Consider the following 23,393-nt stretch of genomic DNA (forward strand, 5'->3'; position numbering starts at 1 on the left):
GTTTAATTTTTATCCGATTATGATTTGCTATGTACAAATTCTTTGGAACTAATTATGTTGAATCAGTAACAAACTGAGACAACTACGTCGATAACTTCTCTTGGAAGTTACACTTTTTTCAAAAAACAATAACTTCCGAATTAAGCGGGAAAACAAAACATCTCCACTTCTCCATATTCTGACGCACGTCTTGTCATACTGTGACTCCGAACACGTGTCAATTTTTGATTGACAAATTGAAGCGGTGCGAGTTCCCGAAGCGTCACCGTAATGATGACAACCTTCAATATAAAAACCTCTCCCCCAATTTTACTTTCATTATTTTACATTCAACTTCAAACTTTTAACTCTCCCAAACTTCTTCAAAGTTTTCCGATCAGCTCCTATCGCAACCATCTTTCCGACCACCTTTTTTGCCAGAAACTATGGCAAAAGGTACTAAGAAAAGCACTAATGCCGCTTTTTCCTTGGCAAGAAACTCCTCCCCTCCTTCTTCTCCGTCAATGATTGCCGGTGCCGACGGAGCTTCAGAATCCAAAGCCTTCAATATGCTCCCTTCATCCTTCAACTTTTCTAAAGAGTTTGCAGTTAGCACAAGAAACATAAAAGGTGATCAAGGGGCAGTGTAGTTCATCCTTCTTCTATTACTCCTGACTTTGAGAAACAAGTCCGGAGGACTGTGGCTGGACAATGCCATCGGAAGATGACTCTACTGCTGCTCCTCAATCGATTTTTGGGAAGATAATTTCCCAAATTATTTTCCCATCAGACAATGAATCCATCCTCACTTTCCGACCAGGTTTCTCCAATGCGTATACTTACCCTTTCACTCTCAAACTCAATCTTCCAATTGTCACGACCCTAATTACCGATCGTGCGGGCACCTACCTTATTATAACTAGTAGGCGAACTCTTACCCGTTAACCCATTAATCATTAGCAATTTAACTTTTTAATCATTTATTTACAAGTCAATAGATAAAACGAACGAATGAATAAATAAAACAAGTGATAATTAATAGATAATATATGTGGAAGTCTAACTATTACACCCCAAAATCAAAGTCATCGTACAAGGACTCTAACCAACAATGTCTAAATAATATATATCTCAAATATAATAACAAATAATGTCCGGAATAAAAGTAGACACCGGAAAGAGAGATCTTCAAGTGGTATGGCATGGATGGAGCTCAACCCTGATCCGTTCAAGCTTTTTCAACAGAGACGTGGTCCGGATGAAATCTCTAGAACACAATCGCACCAAAAAAATGGTGTAGTAAGGTAGTATCGCACAAACACTATGTACCGATAAGCATCATAGGCCGACTAAGATTAGTTCACGTATATAAGCATAAAATCAACAAGATAAACAGGTAGGCACTTAATACTCAAATCCAAGTCACAAAACATCTTATAACAGAGTCACAGCCTAAGATGAAGCCTCTAAACCACAAGTCTGTCAAGTTTCAATAATCTCACCTGCTAATCATAAGTCCAAGTTCCGTCCCTAGGTAGAGTCACTAATCCACAATTTAACTTAGTCAATGGTCATATTTATATCATAATAGGCATTCAACATCCGTACCAAAATCATAACCAAATGAGCATATCATAATACGGAATAAAATGTAATGATACACAATGCAAAATATGATAATGTGCAATGCAATGCAATGCCATGTACTGGCCAATCAATCGAATTGTACACACATGCTAACCGATGTCATCGCTCGCAGTCACGACCGCAGGACCCATGGTGTCCATGTACCACTCTGCTCCGGATACTCATCGGACCCGAGCCATAAATTCTCTGCTCCGGAAAGAACCTCGGACGCGGATCCACATCATGTACCACTCATTTTCGGAACGAACCTCGGACCACGAGCTCACAACTAGGCCACATCCTCACCCCCGGTCAAATGTGCCTTTTCATATGTATAGTAACACTGTCACATCACTCTCAATGATCAATTCATTAAGTACCATGTATCAAATAGTATCACAAGTTCAACAAGAAGATTATATTAAGTTCGTCACTAATTTCACATCATAATATATGTCTCAACGTATTCCTGTTCATTAGTATGTATAGACTATGAACAATTAGCACTATCAATGTCAAACACAAGGCATCATGCCATAAGTCTTCCGAACCATTTCCATCATGTATGAGTGTATGAATGGATAAATGAGTGTAAACATGGTAAATCAATGCAAACCAATAAAGCAACAGTGAAGGTACAAGTCACAAAGCCATAAGTCATATCAAGACTTAGATCAACTCAACCATGAAATGAATCATACAAACCGTCTCAACCAACATAAGAGTCTATGTCCCTCTTTACTTCCTCATATAGCAAGTACGCCTCCCAATTAAGTCTTGTCTCACCAAGATGCTCCATTTTTCTATATATTATCATCAACAGTAAATCATCCATCAAGTGTTCATCTACGTACTATCATAAATATATAAATCACAATTCAGGTCTAAACTGAGTATCCTTCCTTTCTCCGATGATATGTGTCACAATAAGAGAGAATTGAGTACAACACGACAATTTAGGTAATAAGTCTAATCACAATAATAGGGCAACGAGCCACTATCAACAACAATCAACCTAATAGAAATTCATCCTGAATCGCCACAGTATAAATACAACTACACCTCATATTTCAGTACATAAAGTAATGGCGACGAGCCCACAAAATCAGAAGTCATACCAACTTAGCTAATATCCAACCAAAACACCATGTCCGAAGACCTAATCATGCTTTCTCCCATCAATTCTACACAATATATACGTTTCGCTAATCAAAGTCTAACTAAAGTAAGTCATAACCTACCTCGAATGCAGAACAGGAGCCACGAACTACTCCACACGAGTCTTTTATTTTTGAAGCACCTTATAACGGTCAAAGTCTAACAATATAATGCTAAGTAAGCAACAAACCATGTATTTAAACAAGAACAACAATTTAGGTAAGAAGACCCACTTACTTCTACCCTTTTCAATTGGTGAAACCATCCTTTAATGGTGAATTTATCATAACTTTTATCTCTACAATCATTAGCATTCAATTCATGGGTTTCTAATCAATTTACCTTTTCAAATAGATTTTAGGACAAAATTTTCATTTTTATTAGAACCCTAAGTATCAACATGCAATTTCAACCATAAGAAATCAAATTCCCTTCCTAGAAAGTGATAGTCTATACTCCTAGATGATTAAATAACAACAAAATCAATAACTCACCAATTCTTTAAGGGTTTACTAATTCTAGGGTTCTAGGATTTTCACCCACCATTGATGGACCTTAAAATAATCATGGAACTTGAAGAAGAAAGGAAAAGGAACAAATAAAGATGGGGACTTATCCTCCAAGATGCTTTCACCAAAGAATGGAAACGAAGTTTGCCTCTTTCTCTCTTGAAAAACCGACTTTTGGGTTCTTGTGGGTAATGGGTAGGAGTTGGAGTATAAAAATAGGGATTTTCTGCCCCCGTCGATCACTGCGGCGGCTAGTCGATGGCTATGGCGGACCCGCAATGACCGCCTAGAGTGGCTCCGCCGGAACGAAAAACGAAAAAGGCATAACTCCCTCATTCGGAGGCGAAACGCGGCGATTATTTTAGCTATAGCTTTGTAATTACGATATGGATCTAATGGTTCAAGCCTCACACAAAACAAAGGTCGTTTGGTCAATCTGAAGCCGTTTCTATCCACAGACCTACGGCGAAAACATCGAGTGCGAGTGCGACAAAACCCAAACCGATCTGAAACTCTTCTGAACCTCATCAAAACTTGTGGACAAGTTCAAAATCATCATATTAACATGTTGGAACTTCCAAAACATTGACACGGGGTCATTATAACCCGACGTTGACCGTGGTCAACTCTAACTCGCTAACTTAACTAGCTTCTCCATCAATGACTCAATTTGCACTCGAACCTTGCGAAAACAAATCCAATGACTTCATTAAGTCATAGATCATACTAACGGGACTTGGGGAAGGGTTAACAAGGTTAAATGGGTCAAAACACTATAACGACCAAATGGGTCGTTACACCAATTGACCCCTTAATTTTGGACTTGTGCCGCACCTACAACGTGGTTTTAACACAAGATTGTCCGTTCATATGGAGGCTAATTTCATGCCTTTGTTTTTTGACCACGGAGGCTGAGCTTCCTTTTACTTTGGATCATTTGATCCGTTTTCATACTCCCACATTTTTTCGTGGGGGAATAATCCGACTTCTGAAACAGGAAAAAATTCCATTATTTCCAGTCTCGATGAAGATTATGACCAGGGCTGGACGGAATGCTTCGTAGTAGTCCCAACTACCGAGATCATTCCAGCAACTCGGAGGCATGAAACTTATCTCATAAGTAACTATATATATATATATAAAAAAAAAAAAAAACCTTTTGACTTCTCTGCAGCTATCGCTTGGTCTCCTGCAACCATCTCGAATTTGCACGAGTGGGTTTAGGCTATTTTGGCTGTTTCAACCAAAGGCGATCACTCTCAGAAAGTTATTCCAAAGATCGATGGAAGTCCACCAATCACGGTTAGTTTGGACTGGAAGAATTTATTTCCTTTCCTTCTCCTTTTCCTTTCTTTTTTTTACTTTAATTTTCTTTTACTTATCAGGTCTTCCGAAGGGATCTTTTATTCCAAGGGTCATGAATGACCTTGAATTAGTTCCGGACACTTTTACTATCCTAATTGCTTAAGCTCCACTCCCGAAGAAAAAGACTGCTAAACCTTCTACTGAAGCATCGTCTCTTTCGGCTCCCAAGAGGAAGAGAAAGTTGAAGGCAATCACTCTCATCGACACTGCTACAACAAAGGATGAGCCTGCCACAGAAAATGAGGCTTCCATTGTTGATGGCATTGTTCCATTCTCTACAGATGTTGTGGAGATCGATGGGGGAGGAAACTGAAGATGATGTCCCATTAAAAAGGACAAGGTCATCTTCAATTCCACCACTTGCTCCAACATCGATTTCTATAATCGCTCCGGAAATTACTCTGACTGCTACTCCGGCAGCTACTCCACCACCCCCAACTAGTCTTGATGATCTTGACCAATTTTTCAAGCCTTTTATAAGTCCTTTGGGATTCGAGCACGTATCCATTTCTCAGGGTGTTCCTTCGTTTTCTTAGGCACTAAGAAACCATTCTTCTTCTCGTGCCAGACTAGTAAATGTCTTTTAGGCTCCAAATGTTGACCAGAATCGATACAAAACAACCACTATCTCTATTCTTGAAGACACAAATTTCCTTGGTCTTCCGGTTGGAGTTGTTAGCTATTTAAAGCCTTTAGTATCGGAGATCGATAAAGAGAAGATGAACGGAGTTTCTTGAAAGTGTCTGATTAATGAAGGAATGCACTCGTCCCACCGGGTAAGTTTCTAAATTTGCTTGGTTCACCTATAAATACCTTCGCTACTTCTCTGTTCTGACCTATTTGGCTTACTTATTATTTTTTTTTATATATATTCAATCATCAGTTTTGGTCAGAGAAGGCTTTCGCCTTTTTCTCGAAGAAAATGGTGACCTTAAGGTCCAGCTGGATTCCCAAGAAAGAGAAATTCGTCATCTGACGGCAGAGCTTGAGAGAACGAACAATCAGCCCGCAGTGGATATCCCTTTAGTGAAAGCCAAACTGGCCAAGGTCAAGAATGACATTTCCCGAGCTATGGAGGATCTTGGAAGAGTTCAAGATGAAAAGTCCATTCTGGAGAAGAAGATTGATCAACTTGACAAAGACGTTGACAATCTCCATTATGAACTTGAATTCAAAGAGGAAATTCTGGACTTCAAGGCAGATAATGAAGCCTTTCTCTCCTCCGATGTTGCCCGACTCAATAACGAGCTCTCCATTATTGATGAACAGTAGTCATCAGAGCTTACTGTCCTTGCTCAAAATTTTCAACAAGACTTGCAGCAGTCCCAGGCCGAGAACCGCCAACAACTCAGCATCATTGAAAAGTTGAAGTCTGATCTTGACACTTCCGTTCAGAAGGATGAAGAAATTTCAACTTTCCTGGATCAGGCTCGTGCTGACTTGAAGGCTGAGAAGGCTCTGTTCGTTCTAAAGGTTGAACATACGAAGTGGAATGTTCGTAGGTTTACCCTGGAACAAACTCGAAATGGCTTTCAAGATTAGGACGCGAAGATTGCGTCAGGCCAAAAAACTCGAGGTTCAAGCTTATCAACGGATGTGTGCTGCTGAAAGCTCCGAGGATGACCCCGAAGAATATGATCCCGAAGACTTAGATGATGAATCTGAGTGATTCAAATGTTGGTTTATAATTTCTTTTTTTGTGTTTTTTTTTCTTTGCACTTTTCTAGACAATTTTGGTCTTTTTTGTAAATGAATTGATCCAAGTTTCCCCATTATGATTGCCTTTTATTGGTCTTTTGATCTCATCTATTTTTGCTATCTTACTCAAATATATTTACGAGACAATTTTCTCATTTTAACTTAATCCGAAACTAATTCCATTCTTGTAAGTTTTTAATTTTAATAAATGTATTAGGCCTTTACTTATGCTTATGAACAAGACGTCTCTTGTTCACTTTGGGCATAATTCTATTCACTCTTGATATTTATTTTTTTTGGACGGTATAATGCCTTTCAAAAGAAAGATTTAGTTTTATTAGATTTAGTTTTATTCTGACCTCTTTTTTATGCCAAAAGTCCCTAGTCGGAGATTTAACGAATTTGATAAAAATTTCAAGTAAATAGAAATTAACAAAATCATTCGGAGGAAACAAATCGGATCATTATTCATTCATACTTGATGAGTTTTCAGACAAGGTTCATTCGACCTTTATGTCTTTACAACAAAAAGTTAACATCGGGGCTAGATTCGTTCGATCTTTCTCTCCCCATACAATTGTAAAAATAAACTAAAATTCATAAGAACTTCTAACTTCTAATCTCTCAACATAATTTGGAAACAACTCCAGGTCGAGAAACAACTCCGAACCGAGGGTATTCCCCCTAGTATTTGTGTTTGAAGTATGAAAATTCAAATACTAGGACTGTCGATTGCCGTGCAGTCCCCAGTATTCCTTTACGATAACACGCTTTACATTGTTGCCTCATTAAAAACCCCGTCGGAAAATCCCTTTTTGGACAAAAACTGGTCTAAGGGAAAAAGAGTGCAACATGTGTTTTCAGTCTTGAGTTGTCCTTCCTTCGTAGGACTTGCTTCGAATCTTCCGTCATTTTCCTACAAAACTCAAAAACCTCAATGTGCTCTTAAAAAAATGATAAAACATACCTTTCCCTCAGCAACAGTATCGTTTCAAGTGACTGATATTTCAATTATTCAAAGAACTTTCGTCCGTCTTCATCTTCTAATTGATACGAACCTTTCCCTGTGATTGCTGATATTTTATAAGGTCTTTCCCAATTCGGGCCTAACTTTCCTTCATTAGTATTTTTAGTATTGGAAGTCACTTTTCGGAGGACCAAGTTCCCTACTTGAAAATTCCTTAGATTTGTCCTCCGATTGTACTATTTTTTCATTCTTTGTTTTTGAGCCACCACTCATAAGAATGCCTTCTCACGGTGTTCTTTAGTTAAATCCAATTTCACCACCATAGCTTCGTTATTTGATTCTTCGGTGGCATGAGTGAACCTCAAACCTGGTTCTCCCATTTCAACTGGAATTAACTCTTTCGTGCCATAAACCGGTGCTGGTCTTCGGTGTCGTCCTGTATGCCCGCAATACTTCTGGTAAGGTCTCTCTCCACTTGTCTTTTGCTGAAGTCAACTTCTTGTTCAAATTCTGAATGATCATTTTATTCGTTGACTCGGCTTGACCATGTGCGCTTGGGTGATAAGGGAAAGAAACAATCCTTTTGATTTTGAGACCATCGAGGAACTCTGTGATTTTTCTACCAACGAATTGTGGACCATTATCGAAGGTGATCTATTTCTGTATTCCAAAACCGACAAATGATATGATCCCAAACAAAATCAATGAATTCTCTTTCTCTAATTTTCTTAAAAGTCCATGCTTCAATCCATTTACAGAAACAGTCAGTCATAATTAAAATGAATTTTACCTATTCGGGTGCTGCTGGTAACGGTCCCACAATGTCCATCCCCCATTTCATGAAAGACCAGGGTGAAACAACCGGATGCAACAATTCCGCTGAATGAATCATGTGAGCATGCCTTTGACATTCATCACATTTCTATACGAAATTTTTCGCATCTTCCTTCATCGTTGACCAGTAATATTAGGCTCAATTAACTTTCGAACCAATAAATCTGCTCCGGAATGATTTCCACATTGCCCTCCGTGTAGTTTACGCAACACATAATCTGTTTCTCTAGGACCCAAACATCTTACCAACAGACCATAAAATGATCTCTTAGACAGTTGATCATCAACTATGCAATATCTAGCCGCCTTCGAACGAATCGCTCTTGACTCTTTTGGGTCATTTGGAAGTTTTCCATCCTTCAGGTAATCGACATATTTGTTTCGCCAATCCTAAGTAAAACTTATGGAATTTGCTTCTCCGTGACTGTTACTTATGGCAGAATTTACGAGTTGCACCACCTTTCTAGAACTAAGTCCTTCAGTATCCACGGATGATCCTAAATTTGCCAAGGTATCTACCTCACTATTCTGCTCCTGGGTCACATGTCTCACTTTGCATTCTCTAAACCGACGCACTAATACTTGAACTTTATTAAAGTACTTCTGCATCCTTTCTTCTTTTACCTCTTAGACCCCATTTATTTGATTCACCACCAAGAGTGAATCACACTTAGCTTCAATTGATTCAGCTCCCATGCTTCTTGCTAATTCCAAACCTGCAATCATAGCCTCATACTCGGCTTCATTATTAGTCAATTTCACAATTCTTATTGCCTGCCTTATGAATTCGCCTGCAGGTGTTCTAAGTACGATTCCTAGTCCGGACCCTTTCACGTTGGATGCACCCGTCAATAAGGTCCAAACTCCATACATAGCACCAGAAGCCACTACAAGCTCCTTTTCCACTTCCGGAATCATTCCCGGAGTGAAATCTGCTATGAAATCAGCCAAAACTTGGGATTTTATTGCCATCCTAGGCTTATATTCTATATCATACCCACTAATTGTGACTGCCCATTTAGCCAATCTGCCCGATAATTCGGGTTTATGCATTATGTTCCTTAATGGATAAGTTGTTACAACGCAAATAGGATGACATTGAAAATACGGTCTTAACTTTCTAGTCGAAGTTATTAAGGCCAATGCTAGTTTTTCTAAATGTGGATACCTAGTTTCTGCACTAGCCAAAGTTCTACTTACGTAATGAATTAGAAACTGCATACCTTGGTCTTCTCGGACTAACACAACCCTAACCGGTACCTCTGATACTACCAAGTACAGGAATAATTATTCGTCCGTTTTCGGCTTGTGCAGCAACGGCAGACTAGAAAGATATTTCTCTAAATCTCTCAATGCTTGTTGGTAATCCGGAGTCCAATCAAAGACCTTCTTCTTTTTCAAAGAATGAAAAGAACTTATGACACTTCTCCGAAGACCTGGAAATGAATTGACTTAGGGCAACTATCGTTCCGGTAAGGCTCTACACCAGTTTCACATCCCCAATGACTTCTGGAATTTCTTCAATAGCTTTGATCTCATCCGGATTTATTTCAATCCCTCTGTTTGACACCAGAAAACCCAGGAACTTGCTTGAGTCTACTCCAAAAGCACATTTCTCTGAATTTAACTTCATGTTGTATTTTCGAAAAACATCGAACATTTCCTACAAATGCTTCAAATGGTCTCCTGTTTCCAAGGACTTAACCAACATATCATCTATATATACCTCTATTGTATTACCTATTTATTTTTCAAACATGTGATTAACTAGGCGTTGATATATTGCTCCAAAGATTTTTTAAACCAAATGGCATTACATTATAACAATATGTTCCACACTTGGTAATAAAAGAAGTCTCTCGATCCTCCGGATTCATCTTTATTTGGTTGTACTAGGAGTAAGCATCAAGAAAACTTAACATCTCATGCCTTGCCATTGCATCGATCATACGATCAATGTGTGGCAAAGGAAAAGAATCCTTCGGGCAAGCCTTATTTAAATCTTTGAAGTCTATACACATCCTAAATTTTTTACCTTTTCTAGGCACTACGACTACATTTTCTAACCATTCAGGATATTCAACTTCCCGAATATAACCAATATTTAATAACTTAGTTACCTGTTCCTTAACAAACCTATTTTTGACCTCTGCAATGGGCCCCCGCTTCTGCTTTACCGGTGAAAAACTGAGATCCAGGCTCAACTTATGAGTTGTGATCTCCGATAGTATACATGTCATGTCTAAATGGGACCATGCAAAACAATCTGCATTAGCTTTAAGAAATTCAACAAACTTAATCCTGAGCTCCGGAGTTAACCCAGTGCCCAGGTATACCTTCATTTCGGGCCATTGGATGAACAAGACCACTTGCTCGAGTTCTTCTATGGTCGACTTCGTAGCATATGAATCATCCGGTACTACAAACGATCTGGGAACTCGATATAGATCTTCTTCCTTATCAATATCTTCAGCTTCACCATTCAATTTTTCTGGGTTTATAGCTTCTGCTTCCTCCGGCTTTTCCTGAATTATATCCTCTGGTTTCTGTAATTGCTATTTATCCAATATTTCTTTATTCTTCGTGTCTTTTGTCTTTTTTCAATTTTCCCTCAATCGCAAACATTTCCTCAGCTGCTGGTTGATCTCCTTGAATGTCATTAATTCCCTCCGGAGTAGGAAACGTTAGTATCACATGCAAAGTTGATGGCACATCCTCCATATCATGTATCCATGGTCTACCAAATAACGTGTTGTACCTCATCACATAGTCTATGACATAAAACTTTGTTAGTCGGACCGTTCTGGACGCATCAACTGGTACGATGATTTCTCTTTTTGTTGTTTCATTCGCCATGTTAAAACCATTCAGAACTCGAACTGCCAGAACAATTTGATCGAGTATAGCCATTTGCTCTAACACTCTCCATTGGATTATATTGGTTGAGCTACCTGGATCAATCAAAATACATTTAACAAGAAACTTATTAATTTTAACAGAAATTACCAACGCAAAATTATGTGGATGAGCAATATCCTCTGCGTCTTCATGATTAAATGTGATTGCTTCATTCTGTAAGCAATCCCTGGATCTTTTATCTTGGTTTACCGACACCTTCGTTTTCTTCGAAGCCACGATGGTGGTTTCTACAACGTCTATTCCTCCGATAATCATGTTAATAACATGTTGAGGATTAAGCGTTCTACAAGTTTATTTGTATCTTTATTTTTGCCGTAATTTGCCTTGGCCCAATCACTTAAGAATTCTCTCAAGTGTCCTTCCTTTAATAGCCGTGCTATTTCATCTCTCAAATGACGACAATCTTCAGTCCGATGGCCTTGCGTTTGATGGTATGCGCATATCAACCTCCGATCCCTTAGATTAGGATCTGTTAGGATACCTTTCGGGAATTTGGCACCTTCCATACGCCCAAATGCTAACACTAACTCTGTTGCATCTATGTTGAAATTATATTCGGACAACCCGGGGCTTTCCACATTATTAGCAAAGGAAGTCCCAGTGGCATTTTTATCTTGTAAACCTCTGCTTGAAGGTCTGCGACCATAACGGCTATCACCACTACTTCTCACAGATGGGAAATATAGATTATTCTGCCTTCGCTCCGATAGGAAGTTTAACCGCTCCAAAGCTCCATAAGGCTGATATCTGTCTTTTAATGTCTTCGAGTCCGAATCTGCAACTCTTTTTGACTTTTTATGTCCCTTGACTCTTCCTACAGTCCCGGCCGAAAGCTTGGACTGATCATCCTCTACTCGTATCTTTGACTCATACCGGTTATACACATCCGCCCATGTTCCTGTTGGATACTCCAACAAATTTTTCTTCAATTTCAGTGAGGCACTAGAACTTCTCGAATTTAAACCTTTAGTAAAGGCTTCCGCCGCCCATTCATCTGGTACTACAAGAAGAAGCATTTGTTACTTTTGAAATCTTGTCACGAATTCCCGCAACAGCTCGTCATCTTTATGGGCTATTATGAATATATCGGCCTTTCTTGCTTGCACTTTTTTCGCTCCAAAGATGAGCCTTGATGAACGCATTTGCAAGCATTGCAAAAGACATAATAGAATGCTTAGATAAATGATGGTACCAAGTTATTGCTCCTTTATCCAACGTTTCACCAAACTTTTTTAGCATAACTGACTCAATTTCGTCCGGTTGCATATATTGCCCTTGATTGCGCACGTATACTCCGTCACATGTTCCTGTGGATCTATGGTTTCATCATATTTTGAAAGATCTGGCATCTTGAACCTTTTAGGGATCAACTTCGGAGCGGCACTCGATACGGCAATTGAACATACTTCTTGGAATCGGGTCCCTTCAAGAACTGAGGCACTCCAGGAATCTGATCTACCCGTCAATTAAAAATATTCACCTTCTTTTCATTTTGTTCCATACGACTACTGAGATCCTGGAGTAATTTCATAACCTCCGAGGATTCGCTTGTCTCTAGACCTCTATCATTTCCATCACCTTGACCTTCTGTGTGTATCTCGTCGTCTTTATTTGACCCATTCGCTCCGCTATCTTTTTCTTGTAACTGCGTAATCGCCTGCTGCTGCTTTTCTATCATGTCAAATATCCTATCCAAATTTGATCTAGCTACCCGTACCCTATTTTCTGCTTCATCATCGTTGTTATTCCTTCTAGACCCTTGAGGCGAAGCAATTTGTCCATTTCTGATTTCCTCAGTCATTGGATAAAAAATTAGAGCTTCGTTGTTGACAACGTTGTTGTTGTTGTTAGCATCGTTATGTTCCTGACTCCCATACATTTTTTTTATAAAACCGTGGATACAAGAAAACTTTAAAATAAATAAGTGAGATTCGAACAAATCACCACTATTATCCTTAGCCCCACGGTGGGCGCCAAACTGTTTACCCCCTAAAAGGGTACAGTTGAATTTGTTAGTGGTTTAAAGAATATGTGGATTGATTTGTGATACAAAGTATAAGTAAATAACAATCGACAGTGAAATCAAGTAAATATAAGGCAAGAAAGTAGTAAATTAAGCCTGGGTCGTATGAGCTCGGAGGGGATCCTTCGATGAAGATAACTCCAGATGATCACTTAGCCTTGAAGAGAACTATGAATTCGGAACAAAAGAGGATAGATAATAGAGTAAATATGTTGCATTGCTTAAGCATAAAATGTTGTGATTGTTGTCTTTTCAGAATTAGATGCCCTTAACATGAATGTTGGGCTGTTATTTATAATACAAGAATCAGCCCTTTGGCTGTGATTATCTACCAATTATGACTAATAATGAGAAATAAATGCTCACTTAATGCCAACCGTAACGCTCACCTCGAATCTGATCCGATTACGTAATGGCTCCAAAACGCACTATCCTCATTCAATGACCCGATCCGATGATAACCCGTAGCAATCCCGTTTCAAATGATTACTTCGGTTGAAATCGAAGTCTTCCTAAAGATTGCCCACAATGTCTCCACCTGTGCCGCCACATGTCTTGCTACTGATACGCCACGTGTCAAGTTATGCCTCACCATGTATACATCATGGTGATTGGATACTGGGTTTCTGGAAATATATTAAAACTGGAAATCATCTTATGACTGAAATTCAGGCCTTACAACTTGGTCTGCAAATGGTTGCCGACCATCACCTTACCCCTATTGAAATTGAAACCGATTCCACTGAAGTTCTACAATTACTTCGGCATCCTAGCCTTAACTATCAAACTCTCATTTCGGATTGCAGGTGCCTATTGAGGAGGTTGGGGAATCCAGTGGTGCGACATAGCTTCAGAGAAGAAAACAAGTCTGCTCATGTTGTCTGCTCATGTTTTGGCTACTTTAAGTTCTAGGCTTCCAATGTGTAATCAACTTTGTAGTATGACACGTCCTCCAGACTTTGCAAAAAAGATAGTTAAGATTTAATTCCCTAAAAGGACACCCATATTTTGACAATTGCTTCATAATATCACTGACTAGAATATCACTCAACTATCCCCATTTTCCTCAAAAAATACTAAATATTGCAAACCTCCTTCTCTCCTAGTTGGCATGCCATGTCACATTAAAATTTTATTTTTTTAATAATAAATTTATGGAATAATTTCAAAGACCTCCCTCCGAGTTTGTCTTGATAACACTTAGTTCCCTTGTGGTTTAGATATTTGCACTAACCTCCCTTATTTTAATTTTTGTAACCAAACTTGTTTAAGTAATTAAAAATCATACTCCAAATTTACACTTTTATATTTTAGTCATGCGAACAATGTTCATAACAATTCTCTCACCCTAAAATTGTTAGGATTATTATATTGATAGTTAGGCTAAAAATTTGAAACTATCTTATATCTAAATAAGAAATTCTAAATTATAGTGTTAATGTAACATCACTATGAGAAATCCTAAATTCTAGTGTTACGGTAATATTTCTCTTTGTTCTTATAATCATGTTATTAATAACAATATTTAGGCTAAAAGGAGCACATCTCGCTTTTAGTGTTTAGAGGGTGAGATGAATAATCCATTTTTTAAATTCTTATAATTGTATTATTGCAATAAGTTTTGAATCAATTTTCATATCACAATTGTTGAATTTCATGTTTTAGTGTTCGAGATTAAAATTTTCAAGCACAAAAAAAAAAAAAAAAAAAATAAACAACACTTTTACCTATAAAATTAGATAGTTATGAATTAGGAAAAATCTTACGATCAATGAGAAACTATTATTGTCAAAAGTTTAAACATTATAAATAAGGTTACAAAAGGGTATAATAGCAACATAAATATTTTTTAGTATTTAAAATTAGTTTGGTTACAAAAGAATCAAAATAAGGGAGGCTAGTGTAAAGGGAACTAAGTGTTATAAAGGCAAATTTGGAGGGAGCACTTTAAAATAATTCCATAAGTTTATTATTAAAAAAATAAATTTTAATGTGACATGGCATGCCAACTAGGAGAGAAGGAGGGTTTTCTAATGTTTAGTATTTTTTGAGAAAAATAAGTATAGTTGAGCGATATTCTAGTTCTAAAAGAAATAAAAGTAATATTAATATGCAATTGTCAAAACATAATCTTTTAGGGAATTAACTCAAATAGTTAATGCAGAAAAGGAATGAGTGTCTTTAGTAAAAGTGTAGCAGTGTATGTGTGTACTAAGTTGGCAAGCTTAGAAAACCACTTTGTACTCACCATCCATGATGGTGCATCTAGCTCTACTACTAATCATGCTAGCTCTACTGCTACTCATGTAGTGCCTTAGTATTTAAATAAAATGTCGTTTTCACCAAAAAAAAAAAAAAAGAAAGAAAAATATTAATTAAAATAATGTTTGATTTCTCCTTTTATTTTTTGCATAAGAATATATGTATAACATTATGCGAAATTTATATATTATTTAATGCGGGAAAGAATGTGCAATAAAAATATAAATATTAGTAATACAAAATACTAAAACCACCAAACTAATCCTCATTATAGTAAGAACTGTTTTATTTTGTTAAAAAAAAAACAAATATTTTAAATTATATAATATTATACAATTATGTAATTTATCAAATTAAACTGTCAACAGATGAAAAAAAATATTTAACATTCTACAAGAAATAATTTCTGTTTTACTTATCCTCGCATTCTAATTTTTAAGTACTGATCCATCGTAACTTGTCTCTAAACCGAACTACCACTTACTGCATTAAAGCTTCTCACACCGAAATTTTTTTTAATGCATTTTGAGCAAGTAAATCTATTTCTTAACTTTTAATATCTATACAAACCGTTCCTTTTGTTTGCCAATCCAGCATGCATATTAATTAGTATTTCAATTTTTTGTTATCGATCCTGCAAAGCCAAAGCTGTACTATAATTACCTTTATGCTACTTGTATAAAATTGGAATTCAACTTTCAACCTTTTAATAAGATGAGGTGCATCTTTTAAAATCTTTTAGGGCCTTGCCAAGTGTTTGCTTAAAATTTTTAGGGCCTTGCCAAGTGTAGTATTCCTTAAAATTTCCCTAAATTTCAGGACACACTCAATAAAGATTTTTTTTAAAAAAAAAACCATGTTGTGTGCCAATTAGGTCCACCCCTGGAATGTACAATATCATATCAGCAGGTTATTGACTTTATACATGGTTTGGAGGTATAATATCGTATCGTACATGGTTTGGAGGTATAATATCGTATCGGTTTGGTATTAACTTTATAACGTCAACGGTTATACCTGTTGCTTTTGACTTGGTCTCACTAATCGTAGACACGATTTGAATTTTTGACCGAAGTAAGCTATTATTTAAGCCAATTCACCAAAATAATATGTTTTTTTTTTAAAGTTAACATAACTACCATAAACGTATTCCTGAGTAACGTATTAAGTATTATTTATTAAAATATTCCAACGGACAAAAAAGCCACGGGTTAACGGCGTTAAAATATAATTCGTTACTGCCAGTAACGTATTATGGCTAATACGTTACTGGCAGTAACAAATTTAGACAATCCAGGTACAGATAGTCCTTCTACGAAATCTGACATTGATTGATCTTAAAGTCGTAAGCCATAGTTACGACTTCAAAGATAAAACATAACTGACAGTAACGTTTCTTCTGAAACTAGGCACAGGCAATCGAATCTTGTAGAGAATCCTGCAAATTGGGAATCCTTCTGATTGATTTGACTATAAAACGTTATCTACAGTTACGTTTTACTTGTAAAATGTGACACACAATAATGAAAAAAATGCTAAAGTCCCTCTTCCTCATACTTTTCGAACAAAACCACAGATCATTATAAAATATAATGTATGAAACAAATGTTCAAACACATTCCAACAATTTTCAGCAAAGCTTCTACTTGTGTGCCCTATTGTTGGATTAACATTCAAAAATTCAACAGGTATGAGTTAATTAAGTCAAATATGTTAAAATAAAACTATAGTTTTAATTTATTTTCGCGTGTAGGAGTAAAGATGGCCAATTTTGAACATAATATGATGGTTGCTTTGTATTGGGGTGGCGAAATAATTACTGAAATGAACGGATTCAGGTATACTGAAGGTGCCAAAATGATTCTTAGCATGTCTATTTCAATGAACCATGCTGAATTGGTTGAACTATTGCATGAGAAAATGGGGACAAATAGTGAAAATATTCAAATCGATATTTCTGGAAAATATCCATGCTCATTTCAAGGTAACAATACAAGGTTCATTGAGTTTAAAATTGAGAATGACCAGTCCTTGCTACAATTTTTCGCCATACCTCAAAAATTTGCGGATAAGATCGATATAAATATTTTGGAGATTTATGTAAAGACCAAGTCAACAAATCAAAATAATGTATTTCAAATGAGTGGTCAGCATGGTTATCACATGAATTTGTTGGCTCAAAATTATGAATTTGCTATGGCCAGTCAGCCTCATTTTGCAAAACCGATTATTCAACCATCATTCCAAAGAATTGCCGATGCACGACAATCCAAATTTCTATAATCAATCTCACACCAATGTGTCATCATATAGTGCAACACATGGTTTCCGTCAATCATTTGGTGCAGGTCCTAGCAGGCATGGTCATCGATCATTTGATGAAGGCTCAAGTAGTCAAAGACATATTAGTAGTAGCCACAGAGAATATGAGGCCACGTAAAACAACAAATTATATTTTTCCGATAGCTTGGGCTTATATATCTTCAACAAATAAATTAGTCAAATTATATGTACTCCCAAGAAGATATTTGTACTACCAACTGTTGCACTTTTACATATTTTTAATTCTTGCACTATTATTTCGTGTTAGAACAGGTTTATTAGAAACCTCAAAATTGTTGCATTTTTTAACTTTTAAATGTGTTAGTACTCGTATAAATTTTCTGCTAAGAGAAAAAACTTTCTTATATATCCTACAATCTTACTACAATTATTAATATAGTTCCTTCCTTTTCTCCACAGAGAAGCTGAGGCCAGCGTTGATTTGTATAATGATGCAAATGCTGAAATTAGCTCTGAAAGTTTAGAGGATGACAATCCTTCAGGAGATAATGGAGAGAGTGAAATAGAAAGTGAACCTCATGAAGATATCGGTGATATTGGAGATTTACTTCAAAATAATATTGGTGTAAATCCTGATAATCAATTTGGTCATGGTGTGTCTGAAACTCCATGTCATGATATACCCCACTTTACGACATTGGAGAACGAGGAAGATATTTTTATCTCTACACGAGAATCTGAGATGGGATGTTGTTCAGTTTGGTCCGAGGATGCCAAAAAAGACTTGGAAAAAAATATGTATTTTAGCAGCAAAGCAGAGTTGAAACGGGCCGTGACGATTTGGAGTTTTCGCAAAAATAAAGAGTTCGAGGTGGTAACGTCAAGCAAAAGCCTATGGGTTGTGAGATGCAGATTTTATAATTTATTAGGTTGTCTATGGTTTCTTCGAGGCCTAAAGGTTAGATATAACCTTTGGAAAATAGTAAAGTATGTTGATAATCATAGATGTGAGACTGAAGGGCTTACGACAGGTCATGCCAACCTAGACACCAATTTGATTGCATCCTTGTTTCTAAACAAAATTCGAGAAAATCCCAAGTTGTTAGTAGTAGATGTCAGGACTCAGGTTCACGAGAAATTTGGTCATCAAGTGACATACAGGAAAGCGTGGCTTGAGCGTCAACGCGCATTTGAATTGGTGTATGGTGACTTTAAAAAATCATTTAGTGAGCTTCCTAAATATTTTGCAGCTTTTCAGCACTTTAATCATGGAACAGCTGTGGAATGGAAACACGTAGAGTCTATGAGTTCACTAGAGGTAAAAACTTTCAAATTTGTATTTTTGGGCTTTCAAGCCGTGCATTGATGGATTCCAAACGTGTCGTCCGGTTATTTCAGTAGATGGAACTCAAATGTATGGAAAATATGACATCAAATTATTAATTACAATTGGAATTGACGGAAATGATAACATTCTTACTCTAGCATTTGCTATTGTTGACAGGGAGTCGAAAGAGGCATGGAAATGGTTTTTTAGGAATCTGAGCGCACATGTGATAAAGGATAGAGAAGATATATGTGTGATCTCTGATAGGGCAAAAAGGAATTTTGACTAGTTTGTCGGAGTTGCGGCGATATCAGGAGCCTCGGGCCTTCCATCGATTTTGCCTAAGGCATCTTAAGAGCAACTTTCAATCTCGATTTCCAAACAAGGACCTCAGTAATCTGATGTGGAGGGCTGCTACAGCCCATCAAATAAGGAAGTTCGAAGCCTTGATGTGAGAAATTAAGGAAGAAAATATTGAAGCATGTCAATACTTCATGGAAATTCCCTACAAATGGACGGTTTGATGATGGAAAAAGTTGTTGATAACAAATCTTTCAGAGTCGTTCAATGGAGTTTTGAAGAAAGCATGAGGCTTTCCTGTCACTGCTATGGTTAAACTGTCATTGGGGCAAACTGTTGCACGGTATACTCGTAGGTCTCAAACAGCGCAGCAACTTCTGGAGCAAAATGAACTATGGATGGGAAAGTTCAAAATGAATTCAAAATGAATTGGGAAAAGAACTATGAAAGTTCAAAAAGGCACTTTGTTTATGATTGGAATATACCCACAGGGGTATATGAGGTTAGATCTATGCAGGTTGATGGTACTGGTGGTAATCCTCATCGTGTTTCACTTAATGAAAGAAAATGTGATTGTGAAAAATGGGCTAATTTGCACTTTCCATGTTCACATGTCATGAAAGTTATTGAAAGAATGGGGGGATTAGCTAGAAATTTTGTCAACGAAGCATTTCACAATAGAGAGTTATGCTACAACATATTCTGGGTCATGCTCACCAGTTGGGCACGAGGCGTGTTGGCCATCTCCAAGTTTTAGAATGACAAGTAATGAACTCTATCGTCATCCCAATCGACCAAGGATAACTAGAATTCCTAATGAGATGGATCGAGGTCCTGCAAAGATATGGGCGAGCATGCTGGTTGTGTAGGCAAACCGGAAATGATAGGCGTCAATGTCCAACCCGTAGTCAAACTTAAGTGTTAGTCGAGTTTGTGAAGTTATTAAATTAGTTCATTAGTAATCAGTTAAATTTTTTTACTTCTTTATTTTATGTGATCAATATGCTCAGTTTCCTGAATTTATGTAGCAGTGATAAATATGCTCAGTTTCCTGAATTTTATGTAGCAGTGTACGAACTTGAAGCACTAGTCCTAACATGTAACTTGATTCTCTTCTATATCATGTTACACTTTAGTAACATGAGATATTGGCTAAAGAAGAGCAATAACATGGTTCCACTGCAAATGAGTTAATTGTTCACATGGGGGTGATTAAGAAAAAAGGCAAGGAACATGAGAAACTGTAATTTGATATGAACATAAATTCATTAACTATAATTTCACATATTACACATAGTCTGAGTATGCACACAGTCCACCTATTCCAACGATACCATAAATACTACTTTAATGAAAGTAATACACCAACTAAATATGAACTAGTAGAGAAAAACTTCTTTGCACAATTTATCCAAAAGAAATACATATAATCCATAAAAACTTAGCTGCTTTCAAAGTATTGAAACAAAAGAATACTTCATAGCTGTTTTTTCAGCTTCAAAACAACACCAGCAGTGAGAAATAAGACCAAAACATCATTCCTACTAAACAAGACCAGCAAGATCATGTGTCTTCATCTTACTTACAAGTCAAACCTATCAATGCTCATTTCTTTTTGGTTCTACCTTTCTGTTTTTTTGCTTTTACCACGCTGCTTTTTCATTCTACCATGCTGGTCAAGAAAGTGACTTCCAGTGGCACAACGTTTACGAAAATTTTTACACTTCGGCCTTATTGATGGTTCACCATGTTGAATAGTTGCAGTCACTTGCGAAAAATCACAAGCGTCGCTAGCATCCTCCAAATCATTTCCATCCACTTCATCGTTTGCATCATCCAATTCAATACCTTCTATATCATCCAACTCAAGTGACGAAAGACTCGGATCCCTTGAATATTGCGGAGTCTGTGGTGTCATGTATAGCACAATCTGAGTATTAGTTGGTTGATATGTCATACTTGATGCCTGAGTGAATTCCTGAGTATCCCTTGAAGTAGAACCAATATCACAATCTGCTGCTTCTTGATCATCTCCCGTGGCTGCTTGGGCATCTTGTGTGGCCTGATGCGCTTCATCCATTTCAACAGGCATTCGTCCTCTCTCAATAGCACACTCCCTCCTACCAGTAACACCGCCTTTTCATCGCCTACGAACAGAGGGACGTAAATGGTTAGCCTGTACCTCATCTTTTCTATAATCGGCTTGTACATGAATCCTATCATCCTCGTGCACATATGTCAAGCACTTGTCACCTTCATCCCACAGCATTGCACGAAACATGTAAAATTCCTCCGGTAATGGCAAATCACTGGGTGATTTTGCTTTATCGACCATCATATGAATATAACGCACTTGCTCATAATAAATTAATTATTAACCAATTAATTTAGCAACTGACTTAGACATTTTTTATTTTTTTTTGCAACTGACTTCCATATCATGCCTCAGCCATCAGGCACTTACTATGTGCTTAATTAGAACTACTAATTATAAGAAATCTTAACAACACCATAACTTCAAAGCAACAATTAGAGAGTTGCAAAACATTCAGCAATTACTCAAATACATTTATCCATCCCATATGCAGTTTGGAATAAGTGGTCAATAACCAGAATCATTTTGAAGCTCAAATTGAATAAAAAAGAACTCTCAAACAGGACAATAATGATATTAAATTGATCTTCAATACGATTTTCAGTAACCCCACAGAGCTAGCTTCAATTATATAACTTGTTTCTACAGAAATATAAGCTAAAGGAACCATAACCCAAGAATATCAGTAGTGAAAAAAGAAGACCCTAAAACTACTGTCTAAAATTGAACAATCATGGATCCCATCTCAATTCCTATATGCATCAGGGACTCAAACCCCATGTGATTTTTGCTACTACTTGCCAAACTTTACTACCCAAATCAATCAATATTCTCTTCAACAACACAATTATCCGAAACACATTCAGCATAACATCATTACCATTCCTTTAAGTTTAAGCTCCTTAGGAACTTTCCCAATATGCTCCAAATTCGTCAAAGCATTAGCAGCAGAAGCAAACAAGGGTTCAGTAACCAAACAAGAGTCTTCACTAAAAAGACAGTATTTTTGCACAAAAGAACAGAGAGTGACAAGATATTGCTTCATTTAAAAGATTAAAATCCTAAACCAAACAAAATAAAATCAGTCGCGTGTACATACATACAAGTAATTGGGTATTCACCAAGAACACAATATATAGAAGACAAAAAAAAACCAAAATAGAGATATCAAGATTGTGTGTATGTACCTACAAGTATTTAGGAATCAAAATCCCAACAGTCTTTCCAAGAAGACAATACATACAACAACCAATAAAGAAACAAATATAACAACAAACTGTTATTAGATTCAAATGGTTAAATCTCTAAACCCCCCAACAAAGAATAAGTATTTGGGTTATTGAGAAAAAATACCTTTGTGAATATTGATTTGCCCAGGGTTTTGGTTCAAAGTTAAAAGGTAAACACAGGTCGTAGAAAAACATGGTTGTTGAACCAAGTCAAATTATCGCCAAGTATTCCTCCATCATCCAAAAGAGAAACAAAGAAGAAGAGAAAACAACTAGAACTCAATACCAACAGAATGTAGGTTTCTATTCCTATGTGTGAAGAAAAACATACCTCAATCAAAGAAAAAATTCTCCATCCCAAGCTTTTCAAATGATTTTTGATAGCACAATCGCAAATAATGCAAAGCTTTGAAAGTTTCTCAGCTATGATTTGTGGAATTTCATGAAATTCAGTAGTGAATTTTTGTTTTTTCAGCTATAGTTGTGGTGGGGGTTGGGAACGAGGGTTTAGGGTTTAGGTCAATTGGGATATGTTTTTATCGTGATATTATTTTAACAGTATATATATGGGCTAGAGTAAAAAGTATGCGACATCGCTTTGAAAGAGGGACAATTACTAATACTTATACCAAACGGGCCGGGTAACTTCTCTTATACCATGAACCAAACGACCACTAACAAGATTACATGCGACATATTAGCCATAATACGTTACCTATGGTAGCGTATTATCTTTAACCACTAACCCCCTTTTTTGCCCGTTGGTTTTTTTAATAAAATAATACCTAATATATTACTCAGGAATACGTTTATTCTAGT

General features: G+C 36.9%; 2 protein-coding genes across 3 annotated transcripts; one reads left to right on the forward strand and one right to left on the reverse strand.

The window, feature by feature from the left end:
- Positions 1-17,101: 17,101 nt before the first annotated feature.
- On the forward strand, positions 17,102-19,160 carry LOC132035050 (uncharacterized). Its single transcript, XM_059425369.1, has 4 exons — positions 17,102-17,543; positions 17,689-17,776; positions 18,083-18,941; positions 19,128-19,160. The coding sequence occupies exons 1-4, from the start codon at positions 17,102-17,104 to the stop codon at positions 19,158-19,160; spliced, it is 1,422 nt and encodes a 473-aa protein (XP_059281352.1).
- Positions 19,161-20,625: 1,465 nt separating this feature from the next.
- On the reverse strand, positions 20,626-23,141 carry LOC132034423 (uncharacterized). 2 transcript variants are annotated; one of them, XM_059424773.1, is made up of 2 exons: positions 22,906-23,141; positions 20,626-21,397 (listed from the first exon to the last, which is right to left on the reverse strand). In XM_059424773.1, the coding sequence occupies exon 2, from the start codon at positions 21,340-21,342 to the stop codon at positions 20,872-20,874; it is 471 nt and encodes a 156-aa protein (XP_059280756.1). In that variant the 5' UTR covers positions 21,343-21,397; positions 22,906-23,141; the 3' UTR covers positions 20,626-20,871. The 2 variants fall into 2 exon arrangements, with proteins under 2 accessions (XP_059280756.1, XP_059280754.1); XM_059424771.1 differs by lacking the exon at positions 22,906-23,141 and adding an exon at positions 21,504-22,680.
- Positions 23,142-23,393: the final 252 nt, after the last annotated feature.

Source organism: Lycium ferocissimum, chromosome 10 (assembly GCF_029784015.1).
Source record: "Lycium ferocissimum isolate CSIRO_LF1 chromosome 10, AGI_CSIRO_Lferr_CH_V1, whole genome shotgun sequence".
NCBI classification, from domain to species: domain Eukaryota; kingdom Viridiplantae; phylum Streptophyta; class Magnoliopsida; order Solanales; family Solanaceae; genus Lycium; species Lycium ferocissimum.